Genomic DNA, 17,144 nt, shown 5'->3' with positions numbered 1-17,144 from the left:
GGACACTAAAGATATTCCAATAGAAGATTCAATGTGGTTCGAAAACTATAATGACTCATTTAATTTGTTGTTATTTACATTAGTTGTAAAATGTCTCCCATCAGTGATTTTGCACGACTCAAAGGTCGTGTACATCATATTTTTTTTATAAAATGAAATTGAAAACAGCTTTATAATTATCTTGTTTTAAAACAAAAAACGTTGGCAAATACACATTTTAATTTATTATTCACAAATTTAATTTATTATGTTACAAATAATAAATACACGATATTAAAGCCTAATTAATACAATACTATCACATATTATCCTATATTATAATAAGCCAATACAACTAATGTTTGTCTTTTGCTAAAGATAATATGTAAGCAAAATCCAAACTAATATAATTTACAAATGCTTTTTTCATGATTTTCCGTTTCACGAGTTGAATTTATCTCGTGTATTTTTATAATAATATACATTGATTATACACGTGACGAATTGTTTGTTTAATCATTTTCAATGCGGATTTTCGTGTTATTTAGCCTCGTGTGCGTGTTTTGGATCTCCCAAAATGATTGATTTGTAGATTGAGTCCCAGCGCGCTGGGGTCGACGCCGGCTATCGCGGTAGCTATCGGCCTGCTTATCGCCACCCCTGAAGCTGCAATGGCAGTACCAATTGGTCTCGATGCTGCAAGGCCGTGTTCTCCAATGACTGCTAGACCTGTAAATGAAAAGGAAGATAGATGTAACAACTTTAATAAGAAACATATTTTGACTTCGTATTAATTAGCGCCTGTAAGGTATGAGGTAGCAAAGGTAAATATATATTTAATAGGTAAATATTGTTAATCATTATGTATTTTTGTGTGAGTATTATAAAATATCTCTAAGTTAACATTTGTGTAAATTATATGGTAAAAAAATCCCTCCTAGTCTTATTTCGGCCCGGCGGACAATATTAAAGGAGATGACCCAGGTGCGTAGGACACATTATAGTGCACAGGTGTGTGCGCAATACACAGGTGCACTTTCTATTCCTTGACTCTCATAGTCCAATAAGTCGGCAAATCGACATGACCGGAGAGAGATCAAGCGCAGAACCAACGGCTTTAGGTGTTTTGTAAGGCACGGGGGTATCAGACTGCTAACTTATTGATTTCGAGCTGTTACTGAGTATTTTTTATAATGGAAAAGCCCGCAAATAATGTTTTGCCCGACCCGGGAATCAAACCCGAGGCCTCAGCGCCGTAGTGGTACTCGTACCGAGTACGCAATACAACCTCAATATCGAAGCAGTCAAAATGATAGAACCGTTACTTATGTATCAGAGAGGCTTTATAAATCAATATGGTTGGCTTTTTGTACTCCTAGTTTCATTTTTGGAACAGTTTCTAGGCTTCTTTATAATACAAAATTTATTCTCTGTCTCTCTCCCAAGTCGGTCCCTCATTATTGAGGATCGTGACTCTCAATTATCTTCATTGCGATATACGTTTAACAATATTTATTAAGCGATTAGTAAACCATACGTACCAACTGGTTTCGCCTCAGCAATTCTATCTTCAAAACCATCGTCCTCAAAACTAGACGAAGGCGCGTCGACGCTAACGCCTTCTTCGCCCACCTGAAACACGTTTTGAAAATATATAATGTGTGTCTGTTTACTTTATTCGGCCAAATGAATACTATTGGCCTTACTAAAATGCTGTATTTTTTTTTATTTGATTGATTGACGAGACGAGCTTGCCGTCGCCCGATGGTAAGCGATACGACCGCATGTAAACAATGAAAACGCTATTCAACACCTTGAAATACAAAGTATTGTTTGGTATTCCACCGCGCTCGCCATCCAGAGACATGAGATGTTAAGTCTCATTATGTCCGGTAGTTAAACTGGCTACAATGTCTTTCACACTGGAATGCAACAGTGACTACACACTGCTGCTTGGCGGCAGTAATAGACATTGCGGTGGTACCTACCCAGGCGGGCTCTTATACATAATTTTGTAATAGTTATTTTACGTTCTATCTAGCTTTCTCTGACGGAACATATCATTTAACATAGTAGGAGAAAACATCGAATAAACATCACATAAACGTAAATATGAAATTCGGTTTAAATATGAAACAACTGAATGTTCATGCTGGGATATTGTATTGATATTGCCACAGCACGTAGAAAAATAAATAGATCTTACAAATCAACTTATAAATCATTTTGTCTTATGCGACTTGGGGTTAAAATATATTATTTTCCGTAATTTTAAAACGAATTTTGTACTTTAGTACTTTTAAGACAATTTATCATTAAGACGCAATTGTGACACATCAGTTATAATATTAAAATTCCTTGTAAAATTGCATGTGTACAAAATTTACCACACAAAACATTGATACTCATATTTACGTCACTTTTTTAAGACTGCAAGTTCTACATTTACACGATTCTATGTGACTTACATCATCATCAAAGTCGGGCTGTCCGTATCTTCTCGCTACAGCAGTCTTCTTAAAAAGTCCATCAACGTTGTCTCCGATGTCTTCTATCAGCTTGATACTGTTTGACGCAGTTTCGCCGAGAGACGCCAGTTGAGTCCTGAACCTCACTTTCTGAGGATTACTAAGGTAGCCAGTCTTCCTGCCCACATTATGAAGTTTCAAAAGATTATTTGTGATAGTTCTTAGACTTTCTAAATTAGCAGTTAATAGCTTGGCAAGGAGACTGTCATCATTGTTTTTTATAACGTCGGTGCTTATTTTGTCTTCTGAGACAATTTTCTCACTCGTGACAACACCTAAGTTGTTCTTCTTTATTTCTAAATATTGGCCTTTGCCTCCGCCGTAGAAAGGCAGGTACTCTAGTGTTGCCCTATGGAAATGTAAAAGATAAGTGTTCACTCGCTGTAGCATAACAAGCAGTGTATTGATAAAGCATGTTATTTCATTGCACTAAAATCTTTATAGTACTCCAGGTGTATCCTATGAAGGAAGACATTTAAATAATATTATATCGTTTATTTATGTTTAATTTGTATTCTAGTTTTGATGTTAAATATTTGGACTAAGGCGTTTTATTTTTAGACTTTTTATAGTTTCTTTTATGGTCATGACTGGTAAACTTAGTGAATAGTAGCTACTTTTAAATCGATTATTTCAAAAACTGTCAATTCTCTTTATACTCTTATTGGTTATTCGGCAAGAGTAATGTAGGAATTCTGTTTAATAACTCAATTATAATTTTAAATGGTTCGAATATTTTTCATTCACTTAACAATTAGCCGTGTGTTTTTTTAAAGTTTCATTTTTTTATATTATGTTCTTTGGTGATTAGTTTACCTATGTCTTTGTCGAGCAAAATTCTAAATTTGCTATGAAGCCCCAACATATTTTATAATCTTATAATTTTAACTGTCTGAAAGTATTGTTACTATTTTCTGTTATTGCTGAGCGTGTGAAGAATTATCGCTACTTTTTTTTATTAAGTGGAGTTTGCAAATGAGTATAGGCCAGATTTTAAATTATTACTCCTAGTATAATTAATTAACTGACTCGGGACTGCCTCGGTGGCGTAATTGTACTGCATGCGCGGCACAGCAGCGTTCAGAAGTTCTAGGTTCGAATTCCGGGCCGAACAAAGTGATATTTGGGATTTTCTGCTCAGAATCAGCCCGGAGTCTGGAATTTGTGCCCGATATGGCGATAGGCTCGCCCTCATTATGGAACGAAACATACTTGGCGTGGGCTTAATAGTGGGTGGTGGGATAAATGCGTAATGCGTGTTTTGTTTTTAATTATATAACGAACTCCTATTAAGTGAGAATACATAATATTGTATCATAATATTTAAAAAACGTCATACCTGTGCATCGTATGGCGAAAAGGGAAATTATGAGTTGCTGGGAGCCTGTTTCACAACTTTTGAGTGGGTAAATGCTACTCGTCACATAAATGTATAAGCCAAACAAATACAAAAGACACTAGTCTAACTATCTATGCTCCGAAATAAATTAGTATGAAATGAGCAATATCTGTTTAATACGATAACTCTCAAATAAAATTTACTTGTAACTTGTGACACAGTCCTAATTAGAATTGATACTTGGCGGGCAGAGGTAAGTGTATCATCTAAAGTTAACTTGTAATCGGTCCCAATGTGAGTAACATAAGTTGTTTGGCAACAAGAAATGCTAATTCATTAAGTGTATTGCTCTTTTGGTGGTGGAATAATATCGCATAGATATCAAACACCTTTCCTTATTAACTTAATTTATGCTTGGCTGGCCTTTATTTTTGTTAGCTTTGAATTTGAGTGCTACACATTACATTGCATATTAGTTTAGGATATCTTCTATCCATAAAACTTATTTTTTATATTTTTTCTGGCTTTATTACTGGGGAAAGCTCAAAGTATAAGTATTAGTACATAAAAGTTAATATTAAACTTTAAGCAAAATTAGTGTAGTAATCAAATAAAAATACGAGGAAATAATAACATCCATATTTTATTAATTTACGTAATATTATAATCATAAATAGACAGACAACAATATCACTAATGTTATACATTTAGTAAATTAAACAATGTTCGAAAATAATTTCAAGTTAACAGTCGAAATTATCTTCCGAAATACATTACAATATTATAATTAATTATTAGTTACATATTCGTATAAGTAGAGGTCAGATTGCGCATGCGCCACACCTCCGGGCCCAACCACAGCCGACGCGACAGGAGTATGTGCTATAGAGCCAGCGCGATCGCGAGTCACCACTACTTGGGAAATGGGATTGGCCACTGCGGTTCCTTTAGCGCTTAAGGCATGTGCTACTGGCTTTACATACAACATGAAATCAGTATCTTGTATCTTCAAAGGGCCTTTGCCGAAGTTGACTCCGTCATAGTTGTACGAGTTTGGTCCTCCATCGATTCCACTGTACCAGTTTCCGTCATCTCGACCTCTCCACTCTCGGTGGTATCTAATGAGCGAGAAAGAAAGAAGTTAATATATATGAAGATTGAAGAGTATAGATGGCGTAAGGGTTAGATGGCGTCAGGGTTGCTGTTAGAATGGTAATAAACAACAGGGCCAGTAGCAACAACTTTTCCTTCTGGTATAGCTTTTAATAAATGTGGTACAGAACCGTCTGTCGCTGCTTGCTCCTGGAGACGAGTTACGACGGAGGATAAGTCAATTTCTGGAGATAATGCGACGACACGAGCGGCTGGACCGGCGACTGCGAGTCCTCCTGGCTGGGTGTAGGCGAGTCCTCCTGGGCCGACGATAGCTGCTCCTCCTCTACCGGCAGTTGCCACACCACCGGGGCCGGCAATAGCCACGCCGCCTTTCCTAACTTTCAGTCTGTTGATGAAAAATCCTGGTGTGGGCGATACAGGTTTCTTGTTTCCGAACCAAGTGAAGTCTCCGAATGGGAATCTCAAACTGCCATCGCCTGATGTTTTGGTGTCCTCGGAATTGTCTTCTTTAAGCGGTTTGCGAGTTGTGTTAGGTTTTAAAGAGACAACCTTTTTAATGTTTTTTGCGTTATCTAATTCTTGGACGATGGATCCTTGGGATACAGTACGTTTCTTTATAGCTCTTGCTTTTCTTGAGTTATATTCAACAGCTGGATCCAAAGCAAGCAAGCTGGAGACATCTGCGGTTGTTGAAATGTCATTTCGCTCGATATTTTCATCATCGAGAGACTTCTGTTTCCTGTTACAAACATCAGCCATTTGACCATATTCAATAAAATTACTCCACCCTCCACCGTTGAGGATACTGAGAAGAGGATCTCTTATAAGAAGAGGGAAAAAGGAGGCGAATGGCCACTGGAATTGAAAGGGAAGTGACGGCAAAGAAGGTGATGTCGGGTTTTGTTTAGTTTGATAAGACCCAGCATCTAAAATATCATTTATTACAGGATTGTACATATTATTATAGGAAGGCATTACAAGTACAGGTAAATTCATAATGTATGGTCCTGAAATAGTTGACAATGGATTTCTTTGTGATAAACTCATTTGGCGTGCATGTCTTAATTCATTTAGGCCATCACTGACATCTTCGTGATGTGGTAAACCATGTAATTTACCAGATGCAATAATTTGCTGTAGTTTTTCTAAGATTTCTTTATCTAGGGTATAGCTTCCACCAGTTGATGGCTGAGTATTCCAGTTAATTTGAGGTCGTCGATTTGGTCTCTTTAAGCCATCGTTTATAGCTTTTATTTTTTCTATTATTGCCTTTGTATTATCATCTTCTGCAACAAGAATTTGTTCTTCTGGCAAAGATCGTTGCTCATTTTCGTTTTCTATCGATTCTAAAGATTCTTTTAATAAATCCAGCGTTAGTGTTGTAGCTTCCCTGAAATTTTGGAAAATTGTTGTTTTAGTATAAGTGTTACCTTTTCGTTCGATATCCACGCCCGAAGCTAAAATCATTAAAGCATTAATAAACTGTATATAGTGAGCTTGTAAAAAGTAGTATTGAGACACGTCATACATGGATGAATAAACTAGTTTTATAGGTATTTTGCTGAACATGATTTTGTTATTAAAGTAAATGGCATGCCAATCTTTGCTATAAGAACATACTGTTGGCTTTGATAGCTCTTGAAAGGAATAGTATAATTAGATAAATTCAGGTTCTCTTTAGAGTTTACTGAACCACGACGTACTCGATATTTTTTGCACTGTATAATTTTTTGCTATGAAATGTCTCTAACACAACATAATAGCGATATAAAGCAGCGTATAAGCATTATAAAAAATATAAAGTAAACAAACCTCGCGACGACAGAATGTTTCTTCTACTTCAAATCACTAAAAGCTTTTCTACTGTTAGTCGTGCTAATTTGAAATTGTGCATAAATTAACACTTCTTTTTTCTTTTTAGTCAATATTACGAAGCACCGTTCCGACTAACATCAATGCAAAATGGTGAAATGTGCATATAAATTTCCACATAAATTAAGTGAATTCTGGCTTGATTACACAGCGCGAGCTAGCATGCGAGTTGGTTTGATCTGTGGCAGTGCATCGTGTGGTATTTATTAAACGAATAACAATTGCATGCCAGTTAGTAGGTTACATTCGAGTTACTACATTTTTATTTCGACTTGGCTTTCCTCATCCTGCTATGAGTATGATATGTTCGCTGCATGCGAGTGTCTTTTCGCTGTTCATAATGTCCAAATGTCAATTGGTATACGATTTGTACGCTGGCAATTACTCGCAGCTCGTTTTGTGTAACCAATCCTTTAGTAATGAAACTGATGTCATCTTTGCTGCTTCTTATAGCAGTGTGGTATAAATTATGTTTTATGTTTATTAATTCATTCATTTTTGCAACTAGTATTATCAGTTATACGGTAGTATGTCGTACTTCAAAGAATTCTATTTAGAGTTAACAATATTTAAATTTTTATAATATGATGCTTATAAAAAATTATCACTTAATAATAAATATATCTTGCTGTAAATCAAACTGATTACTGATGATGTTATTATTTGAGATAATAATAATGACGTTAAATCATTGTAGATAAAAAAAATCTAATACTATTGTCTTACAGTTCTAACATTACCTTAGTAAAAGTAAATCATTTAGTGATGAAATCAGTTTCTTAATATAAAGTTATTATCATTAGTCTTTTGGTGTATTTATATTTTATAGTGCCGTTATTATTATTTAACTGATGAGAGGAACTTACTCGTTATTGGAAGGATAAGACGATACACCTAAAGCGAGACACGCGGTCACCAACTGAAATTAGAGAAATACAAATGACTAAATTATAATTCAGTATAGAGTCTTTTTTTTTTTAAATCAATAACAATCGTGGAAAAAGCTTGAATATTTAGCCGGAAAATACAAATAATGTTCTTTACCCAAGAAATATTCAAAGGGAAAAATAAATTCTTCACCCAAAACTCTTGAATGGCAAATCGAATTACGAACTACTACGATTAACTATTTACGAACTAAATCTCAATAATGAACATCAATCTCTTTGGATGATTCAAACTTTAAATATAAATTGATAAATGTGTTGACCTTGTAAAAACAAAATAACATTGCCTAAACTACAAATCAAGTTTGTTTTATATATGTTGTTTCAAGACAACCGGCATAATGTTCAGTAAGGTCAGGAGGTGAATACAATACATTGAAGTCTAATTTTTTATTTGTTTCCAGTAAAATGTGTTGTAACGGTTTTAAAAACTGTTATTCTGTAAGCGGTTTTAGGTAGACTAGGAGTTTTAGTTTCTATCTACCAATTATATCTAGCAATAAACAGGTGATAACAATGTGATATATATTTTGTTAAACCACAGGTCACTAAATATACAAGCGTCTATATAATAATATAATATCAGCCCTGTCTCATATACTGTCCCACCGCTGGGCACGAGCCTCCTCTACTACTAAGAGTGATTAGGCCTTAGTCCACCACGCTGGCCTAGTGCGGATTGGTAGACTTCACACACTTCTAAAATACCTATAGAGAATTTCTTAGGTATGGAGGTTTCTTCACGATGTTTTCATTCACTGTTAAAGTAAGCGATAATTCACAAAGAATACACATATAATCTGAGAACAGTCAGAGGTGTGTGCCCTTGGGATTTGAACCTGCGAACACTCGTGGCGGCAGTCCGTGCTGTTGGGTGTGCCCAACTAGGCTAAAAACTGCCGATAGCCTAGTTGGGCGTGGAACGGACTGCCGAGACGAATGCAAGCGTCTAGGAACACAAAACTAACATCCAGGGAAAGATAACCCCTTTTGCGTCTCAATTTTAAAAAATTTAACATGATCTACAATGGACATACAAGATACATTACTCTTTATTTTGAAAGATATATTTTTAACATTTTTATAATATAATATATTTAAAAAAGCATATAAAAAAATTTAAAAAAATAAATCACCCCTGATGGGCATGTTCAAGACCTAATCTACCGGAGGTTAGGTATTCAAAGTGAGGAACCAAGATTATTATTATGGTCAGTAATTAATGTCGTATATAGGTAAAGTTTTACAATTAAGATTTGTTTTATTTTGTCAATTACTTATAAACATATAATGTTTATTATATCAACAGCATGTAAAGGTGCCAACGTATAAATGGGCGCTCGCATTATATGGAGGGGATAGGTTTACGTGCAAGTATAATGGAACTACAATTCGTGAGTAATTTAGCCTACAGGCAATCTCAAATTTATGATTATGATATTTAATCGTACTACAATGAAAGCAATAAAAAGAAAAGAAAGAAAAGTCAGTCAGATGAAGTCGGTTTTAGTCATGCAGTACAAGTATATCAATTGTATAAATATCAATGGAAGTGGTATAGATTTCGATATATAATATTTAAAATAGCCTTACGTGCAATTTTAAATCCACGCAGGCCGAGGAATACCTACATAATTACTTATGCCCTATATTAATTCGCTTGTCGATCAAATATTTTAACATAAATTGAGGAAACACATTCCAGAAACGGCTTTCGCAGAGGTTCATGACCCGATACCGACCTTGAGCTACTTCACGAGTTTATTTTGCGCACTGGTGCTTCCAGAGCTATTATTACAGATTATATTCGGGGTTTTAAGGAACGTCTACTCACGGAAAATAATCTATAACTAAAAAAAATTATAAAGATTCTAGCAATTCCAAATCGTTCAGAATTATACATGTGTTTGAGTTTCGAGTGTTTGTATAAAACTGAAAAAAAAATCGCAACATCTATGAATGGTATCGTAGGAAGTTGGAATACAATTGAAATGCGTAGCCATGATGATGAAGGTTAAAAATGAAATATAGATCGTATCACAATCATCGTTTCGAGAGGACAATAGACTTGAACAAATGGAAAGTAGTGTTTGGCGCAAACAAAATGAAACTGTGCCGGCTATATCGGAGTGCGCGTGCGCGATGTAAATAAGTCGCGCGGTCAAACTTTGGCATTGACAGTGAACTGACGCTCATGAATATTAGGGTTCCACTCATCTTAGTGCTTACAATAAACTACAAAAACAGAAAGTGAATTTGAGATTTAATGAGAGCTAGGTTTGTACGAAGCAGTTATGTGAACATAATTTATTGCATGAGTTCGAAACTACCGATACAAGTGCAAATTATCATGACGTGGTTTTTACTTGCAACGTCGAGTTTTCTTTTGTGCATGGTAAATAATATCAAGACAGGTAATTGTAATTTATTAGTAGCGATTGGAATAAAGGACATTAAGGATTTAACGAGTCTTTTTTACTTATTCTTTACATTCCTTAGCGACGACGTTCGTCTCAGATATAAGCTTCCAAATAAACTTTAGTGAAATCAACCGAAAATTTATAATTAAATATTTGCTAAAAACTAAATTTGATTACATTTATTAATTTATTAATAAATTTCGATGCAGTTTTATCCTTATTTGGATAATTATTTCATTGTATTCTATTGCATACATATGTTATTTTTTGCTCATCACTATGCGAGCGCTTTGCTCGTATTTCATTTCTACAAAAAAAGTTCTTTGGCATTCATCTACTACTCTTTGTTCGGACCTTTGTTGACTAGTGATCGTGATTTCGTCATCTAAAACCTAGAGGGCGTTTAGTTTCTTCCGTGTTACTCCAAATGTCATCCGTCAAGGTTATCAGTTATTATTCTAAATCCCTGTAGTGATTATATCATAAAGGAGCTAGCCTAGTATTATAATTATTCCAACTATCTCACATAAGGATTTTATTTTGAGCGCTGAAATCTACACAATCCAAAATATGCTGGAACAAATTGTATTTAAATAATTTATCGTTGTATTAAAGTAAACTCGATGGTTGCGGGTTTTTAAGATTAAATGCTTTATTAACTTTCATTTATCATTCGTTGTAAATGCACTTATTTTATTTATATTTACCAATAAAGGTAGTAGAGCTAGTAAAATGGGACATCTAATAAAAAATATTTGTCGCGTCTTATAGCTTAACAAGAACCAAAAGATGTATCACGATATTAAAGCATTAACAATGGCGCTATATCATGTTAACATATTTTTTTCACGAATGTACGGAATCATATATTTTCGATAACACTACTTTGTTGATTTTTAGTATCACTTGGCCGAATGAATCTAGAGAGGTTTGCCTTGCCGTCACCGCCAAGATTCACCTGTTTAATGTCAACACTTCACCATTTTTATTTGTAATTACGTCTACATTTATATTGTTTTAAACAAAGACATTTACCGTTATCTCTTGTTAAAGCCATTCGGAACTCCCAGGAAATGTATTATTTTTGACAACCTTGAATATACTTTCAAATTGTTATTTATAATAAAATTTTTGTTCATTTTTAAATGTTATTTATGTAATTAATCGAAGCCCGAATTAAGGCATGTTTTGGTGTCACCGGTTTGTTTTGATTTGACGCCAAGTCAAGCATTGTTGTTTCGGTTTAAAAGGTATGTAGCTTGTGTGACTGCACATTATATGATTTCATCATTATAGTGCTTTCTGTTTCAAAGTTTTGGGTAGTGTCTATTACTGCTTATGATTAAAATTAAGCAGTATTTATTAAGCTGTTCAAAGCGTGCGAGAATACTTAATTTATTAACATACATACATAACATCACGCATTTATCCCCGAAGGGGTATGCAGAGGCGCAACTAGGGCACCCACTTTTCGCCAAGTATGTTCCGTCCCATGATGTGATAGGGGGCGAGCCTATCGCCATATCGGGCACAAATTCCAGACTCCGGGCTGATACTGAGCAGAAAAACCCAAATATCACTTTGCCCGACCCGGGATTCGAACCCAGGACCTCAGAGCGCTATTGTACCGGACATGCAATACAACTACGCCACCGAGGCAGTCATTTCTCAACACCATGTATTAATTATAAAACATTTCAACTAAAGAAGTTTATAAGTCAAAAAATAAGCCACTACTTTAGCCTTAGTTATACGAACCGTAAAGCCAAATGAAAAGTTGACATCATTACTTAAGAATGGAAAGGGCGGAATGTATTATAACGGAGAAGATTTTATTATTTCTATAAAAATGTGGTTATACGACATTAACTAAACATTAAGTAGAACCGTAACGTCATAAATAAGTAGGCTATGTACATTGGCAAGTGGCCCGAGGTGTTAGAAGCGTGGGTCAAATGGTAGTTAAACGCTATCCACACGTATGCATTTGAAATGTGGGAGAACGCGGTCTAGGAAATAGCAGTATAATGGTAGTATACAAATGAGAAACTGTTCGAAGTAAGTTGGTTCAAAAGTGTTCCGCAAGATGTCGTTAAATTGAAGTTTGATGTGTCATGTAAATGGATTTTAGGTCTGACAAATGATTGTAAATGTGTATTGTTCACAGTCTCATATAATTTTTCTTATACCCATGAGGTATTTCTGCTATTAATTTAAACGTAGCAAATAAAAATCAACCGCATTTATTATGTCTACATTATAATCCAAGACGAATGTCTTAATCTGTTATTAATAACAACATATAGTAATAAATATTTAAGTAATATTGTTTTGATAGTTCAAGTTGTCGGATTTATTTTATTCATTAATAGTTGCAGAATATAATGGTTATATTATGGTATAATATATGTACTGCGAACTGGTAGTTTCTGAGTTCGAATCCCAAGTAGACGACACATTGAAATTTTCGAAGTTGATTCGTTAATAACACTATATTTCTTAGAAAATATTGATTTAAATGTAAATACAATTTCATTGTTATTGATAAGGAAAACATATTTTTGTCATGTTATGTGACATGATTATAAAATTGATTTACTTAGATTGTGATCTAACCCCCTTATTCGTAGACGTTATTTATCTAAGGTTGTAGCATTGCTGTGATAACAAGTCTGTTTCTTAGCTTTGTTTATCTGACAGTTTTCTCTTTGTTCAACTTTGTTTATCTGACAGCCAACTAGATCCAATTTTATCTCAATATTAGCCAATCACAACGGCCCTATGTTTACGCACTGTGTAGGGTGCCATGCCGTCAGCACTGAGAAACAGACTTGTTATCACAGCAATGCTCCATCCTTAGATAAAAAACGTCTATGAATAAGGGGGTAACTGTTTCGATTCATCATTAATCTTTGTTTTTACTTTATCGAAGTTCGTTGAATCTATCGAAGGACGAACGCCCACAGTTGTTCCGTGATTTATTGTTGTAAAAATCATCGTCGTCTTAGTAACCATAGACAATCAAATAATGTGCGTTTTTAACATTTTTGCTTTTCATTCGTTACTTTATAAAATATTATTATTTTGTTACAACTGTTACTAGTTAAGCAAAAATATATGCACTCTTAATTCGTAGAACTAACAAAACCAATAACCATAACAGTAATAGATTCAAAAATCGAACAGTTATTAAACCACACGAATGTGTTACATCTCCTTTTGAATAGTGATACGTCATATAATTTTCGATAGTCATCTAGAAAGAAACTAGGACGTTGTCTAAAGTGTGATAATAAAGCCATTCATCTCACTGGGTCAAGTGATAGATTTGGATGCTTCGAATGGTTAGTAATAATTCTATGGATGTATTTTAGGAGGCTAGTATTTAAGTAAGGCGATGAAATATGAAATTGTAATTCGGATGTAATGGGATCCCGATTAAGATATCGATCTTCAAGAAGGTACTTTCTATCTAGAGATAGCATGTAAATCATCAGTTCTATAGTTGTAATATAAAGGCACTTTTGGATAACGTAAATTCTATTAAAAAATCTGATACCATTGAATGATGAAAAACACGATTCGAATTTTTAAAAACAAAAGAAAACTGGTATCATTAAAAGGTAAAAATGTAATTCGATTTTTTACAACCAAAAGTGTGTGTGCGATTTCAATCGCTTAATACAGTATTACTTTTAATCAAGTATTGGAATATAACTTCAATAACTCTAAAGTAGCCAATAATATCCATTTCCATAATTTAAATGTCCACTCCTGTACTTGGAAAAATTGCTTTAACTTTTACCAACAAGATTATCAAGTTTGTTGGCGATAAGTTGCATTGTTCCGAGCGAGCTAACGGGTCATCCTCGTAGAAGATAATCACGTACTTGATCCGCTTTCTATCCACGTTTGTTTGGACTTATCTCGTGATCAAACGTATGTATAGGTCAGGATCCAACGGGTAAGAAATGAACACATAAAAATCTGAATTATATTATGAAGGTTCTAGAATGCAAATTGTTTTGGCTTGACTCGCAGTGATGGAGATAAAGTTGTATTTTATGGTAACCAGTATAGAAATCATTTAAATTTTATAGATGGAGAAATTGTGTATTAAAGATTCCTGCCGTCCTAATTGTTTGTATCACAGGTTTATTGTTTTATTAAATTATTCATTATATATTTAAGAAGTAAATTACGCGTAATTACATTGTTGTTTTTTTCTTTCTGGGTAGCTTTATACTTTCTTTGTTTTAGAGTCCTCTATACTATGTTAAATTCTTGGATGCTATTAACAATTTCGCATATTTAACACTCGAACATATCCTTCTGCCTATTGATGTCATTTTGAAGTTCACACGTCTAAATGACCACAATAGGAAAGTAGTACTTATAGTAGAAAGTTAGAATCAAAATGCTTACTTGTTATTTTTATCGAGTTTAAACGAGGGCGCAGCACCAGCAGCATTATCTCACGTATTTAATGGACAATTCCGCAATGAGATCAATATTCTCTTTGAATTTTCGACTATTGTTATTGACTTTTGAGATTATGAAGGTTTTTGTATATGTGGATGTATCTTATAAGGGCCAGTGTATATTTTTTACATCATTATGATGAATGTTATTGAATCATTAATTTAATTTGCTTATAGTTATTATAATGCAAAATATGTATTTTGGTTTTTCGTAGACTCAAAAAAAGAGCAGTAGCATCTTCATTTCTCATAAATATAAATCAGATAATATTGATCTTCTATTCCAGACTATTACTGAAGGAGAACACAAAAGACTAATACACATACAATCTTGTTTGCTTTAAATTGAAAAAGTTTATTATTTTTTTGTTGAACATAAATTGAGATGTTATTGAATATGACAGTTATGTCATTATTAATAATTTTGAATGCTAATTTGAACTATTTTACATGATATGCGGCGAAGCTTACGAAGTATTTAAAAATGAAGACATAATTAATTGATTAAAAACGGCTTTCGATCTGAGGCTTTGACAAAAAAGTTTAAGGCCAATCAATCACATTTGCATACAAAGGAACGGTCGCTATAAAGTTACAAATAAATTTTAGGATTTGCAATTTCATGACAATAAACTCCGCGTTTAATGTTTGTATTGTAGTCTTTGAACAGATGACTACAATATGTTTATAAACATATTTTCTCCCTAAACTATACGTTATCCTCACATCTCTTCCACTTGACTCTTCAAATTAAACGTAAGTCTTTTATGTCTAACTCTTTCAAGCTTATTGCACAAAAGAATTGCTTTCGGTTCAACGATTTAGTTCTTGGAGACTCTAAAGTATCATCAATGAAAATAGGTACATAAAGTTGAAGTGTCTCTTAGAAATGTCAAAATAACAGTTTTCCTAAAGTTTTATATCGTTTTAATTACTTTTAGTGCACATATAAAAGGCCAAAATATTTTTAATGTAGGCTTAAAGTACACAAAAAATTACATCACACAAAAATATTGTAATACACAAAATATATTAGAATGCAAGATGTTATTATAATCAACTTGTGGTTCGACACCAAATCGACCGTGAATCACTGTGCCAACGAAATGCAATGATCCAAACATAAATGTTTTTCGAAGGGCAAAAAAACTAAAGCGCGTACATAAATGCTTTATAACGGATAAATAATTATGCACAGCTTGTGGCAGAACTAGTTTACTGACATTTTGGGCATTGCCTAAATCAGCTTTGGGATTTGCAGACATTTTATTGTGACCATTAACATAATATACCGTTAGGACTTTATTCGTATAATCTATAAATGAAAAGTTACATATCCTAATTTATCAGAGTTATCATTAAAATACTGTATGACCTTGACGTTACTATTACATATTATAAAACAAAGCCCCACGCCGCGTCTGTCTATCAAAAAAAAATCGAACGATTTTCGATGAAATTTGTATGAAATGGTATGGAGATAGTTTGAGACTTTGGGAAGGACATAGGCTACTTTTATCCCGGAAATACTCTGCCATGTGGGCGAAGCCCCGACCTAAAAGTAGTGGAATTACAAATTCGAAAGTTTATGAAGATGTTTGGATGTTTGTTGAAAGTAAACATGGAAACTGCTGAACAAATGTGAATGAAATTTGGCAATCTGAGAGAACATGTCCTGAATTCACATATAGACTACATTATATTCCGGAGAAATCCATAATGTTAAAAAATTTAAGTTGTGATTAGTTGTATTTATTTATTTGAGATAACATAGTTGCATTACAGGATATTGAGTTAATATTATAATATAATTTATTTTAAATATTGGCTGATAGCAATAAAATGGTATTGCAAACTACAACAATTAATTGTGTTATTGTAAGATTCAGCATTGATATTTATAGTGGAAAGACGTCAAAAATATAACTTAATTTTTCCTAATTAAATTCCTTTTCAAAAGCACTCACCAAAAATACATATGAATAATGACCAGCCATCTTCAAGATTTTGTTGATAATTTTGTCGGAACTCAATATTAGGCTTTGACGAACAAATATATAGAGAGTGCGCGTGCGCCGTGTATCGCGATCTCTTCGCAAGTTCGGAGCTTCGACGCATCTCGGCAGCTTTTTGCTAAATGTCGTGAGGGCGATCGTATCACTGTCGCGTTTCTCGAATATAACTCGATAAGTATTTATTATGAATGAGTATGAGAAGCATTGTATTCTATATTGATAAAGTCGTGGTAAGTATCTAAGGATTTATATTGGCGATATACTTTCCTATTTAGCGTTGAATTTTGGGAGAATTTTTTTTTCAAAAGTCGCCTTCGAAATATTCTTGATCTGATAAGACGAATAAGTATTCTTACAACTACAGCAAGTATACATTGGATATATGAAAAGAGATTTATGTATTTTTTTTATGTTGATCATGGTCAATATTATGTGCCTAATCTCACT

At 33.8% G+C, this 17,144-nt stretch overlaps 1 protein-coding gene across 1 annotated transcript; it reads right to left on the bottom strand.

The window, feature by feature from the left end:
* Positions 1 to 346: 346 nt before the first annotated feature.
* On the bottom strand, positions 347 to 16,775 carry LOC115453505. Its single transcript, XM_030182202.2, has 7 exons — positions 16,650 to 16,775; positions 7,701 to 7,753; positions 5,125 to 5,701; positions 4,677 to 4,951; positions 2,448 to 2,856; positions 1,521 to 1,611; positions 347 to 708 (listed from the first exon to the last, which is right to left on the bottom strand). The coding sequence occupies exons 1-7, from the start codon at positions 16,677 to 16,679 to the stop codon at positions 524 to 526; spliced, it is 1,620 nt and encodes a 539-aa protein (XP_030038062.1). The 5' UTR covers positions 16,680 to 16,775; the 3' UTR covers positions 347 to 523.
* Positions 16,776 to 17,144: the final 369 nt, after the last annotated feature.

The sequence above is a fragment of the Manduca sexta genome, chromosome 26 (assembly GCF_014839805.1).
Source record: "Manduca sexta isolate Smith_Timp_Sample1 chromosome 26, JHU_Msex_v1.0, whole genome shotgun sequence".
Classification (NCBI taxonomy): domain Eukaryota; kingdom Metazoa; phylum Arthropoda; class Insecta; order Lepidoptera; family Sphingidae; genus Manduca; species Manduca sexta.
The sequence above is the reverse complement of the archived record's forward strand: the minus strand, read 5'-3'. Positions and strand labels throughout refer to the sequence as shown.

Excerpts from the sequence above, each read along its gene's own strand:
- LOC115453505 (XM_030182202.2), bottom strand. The coding sequence starts at position 16,679 with ATGGCTGGTCATTATTCATATGTATTTTTG. Across the intron at positions 7,754-16,649 it reads ATTATTCATATGTATTTTTG|TTGGTGACCGCGTGTCTCGC; the intron begins GTGAGTGCTTTT and ends CTCTAATTTCAG. Across the intron at positions 4,952-5,124 it reads AAGCAGCGACAGACGGTTCT|TGGAGAGGTCGAGATGACGG; the intron begins GTACCACATTTA and ends TACCACCGAGAG.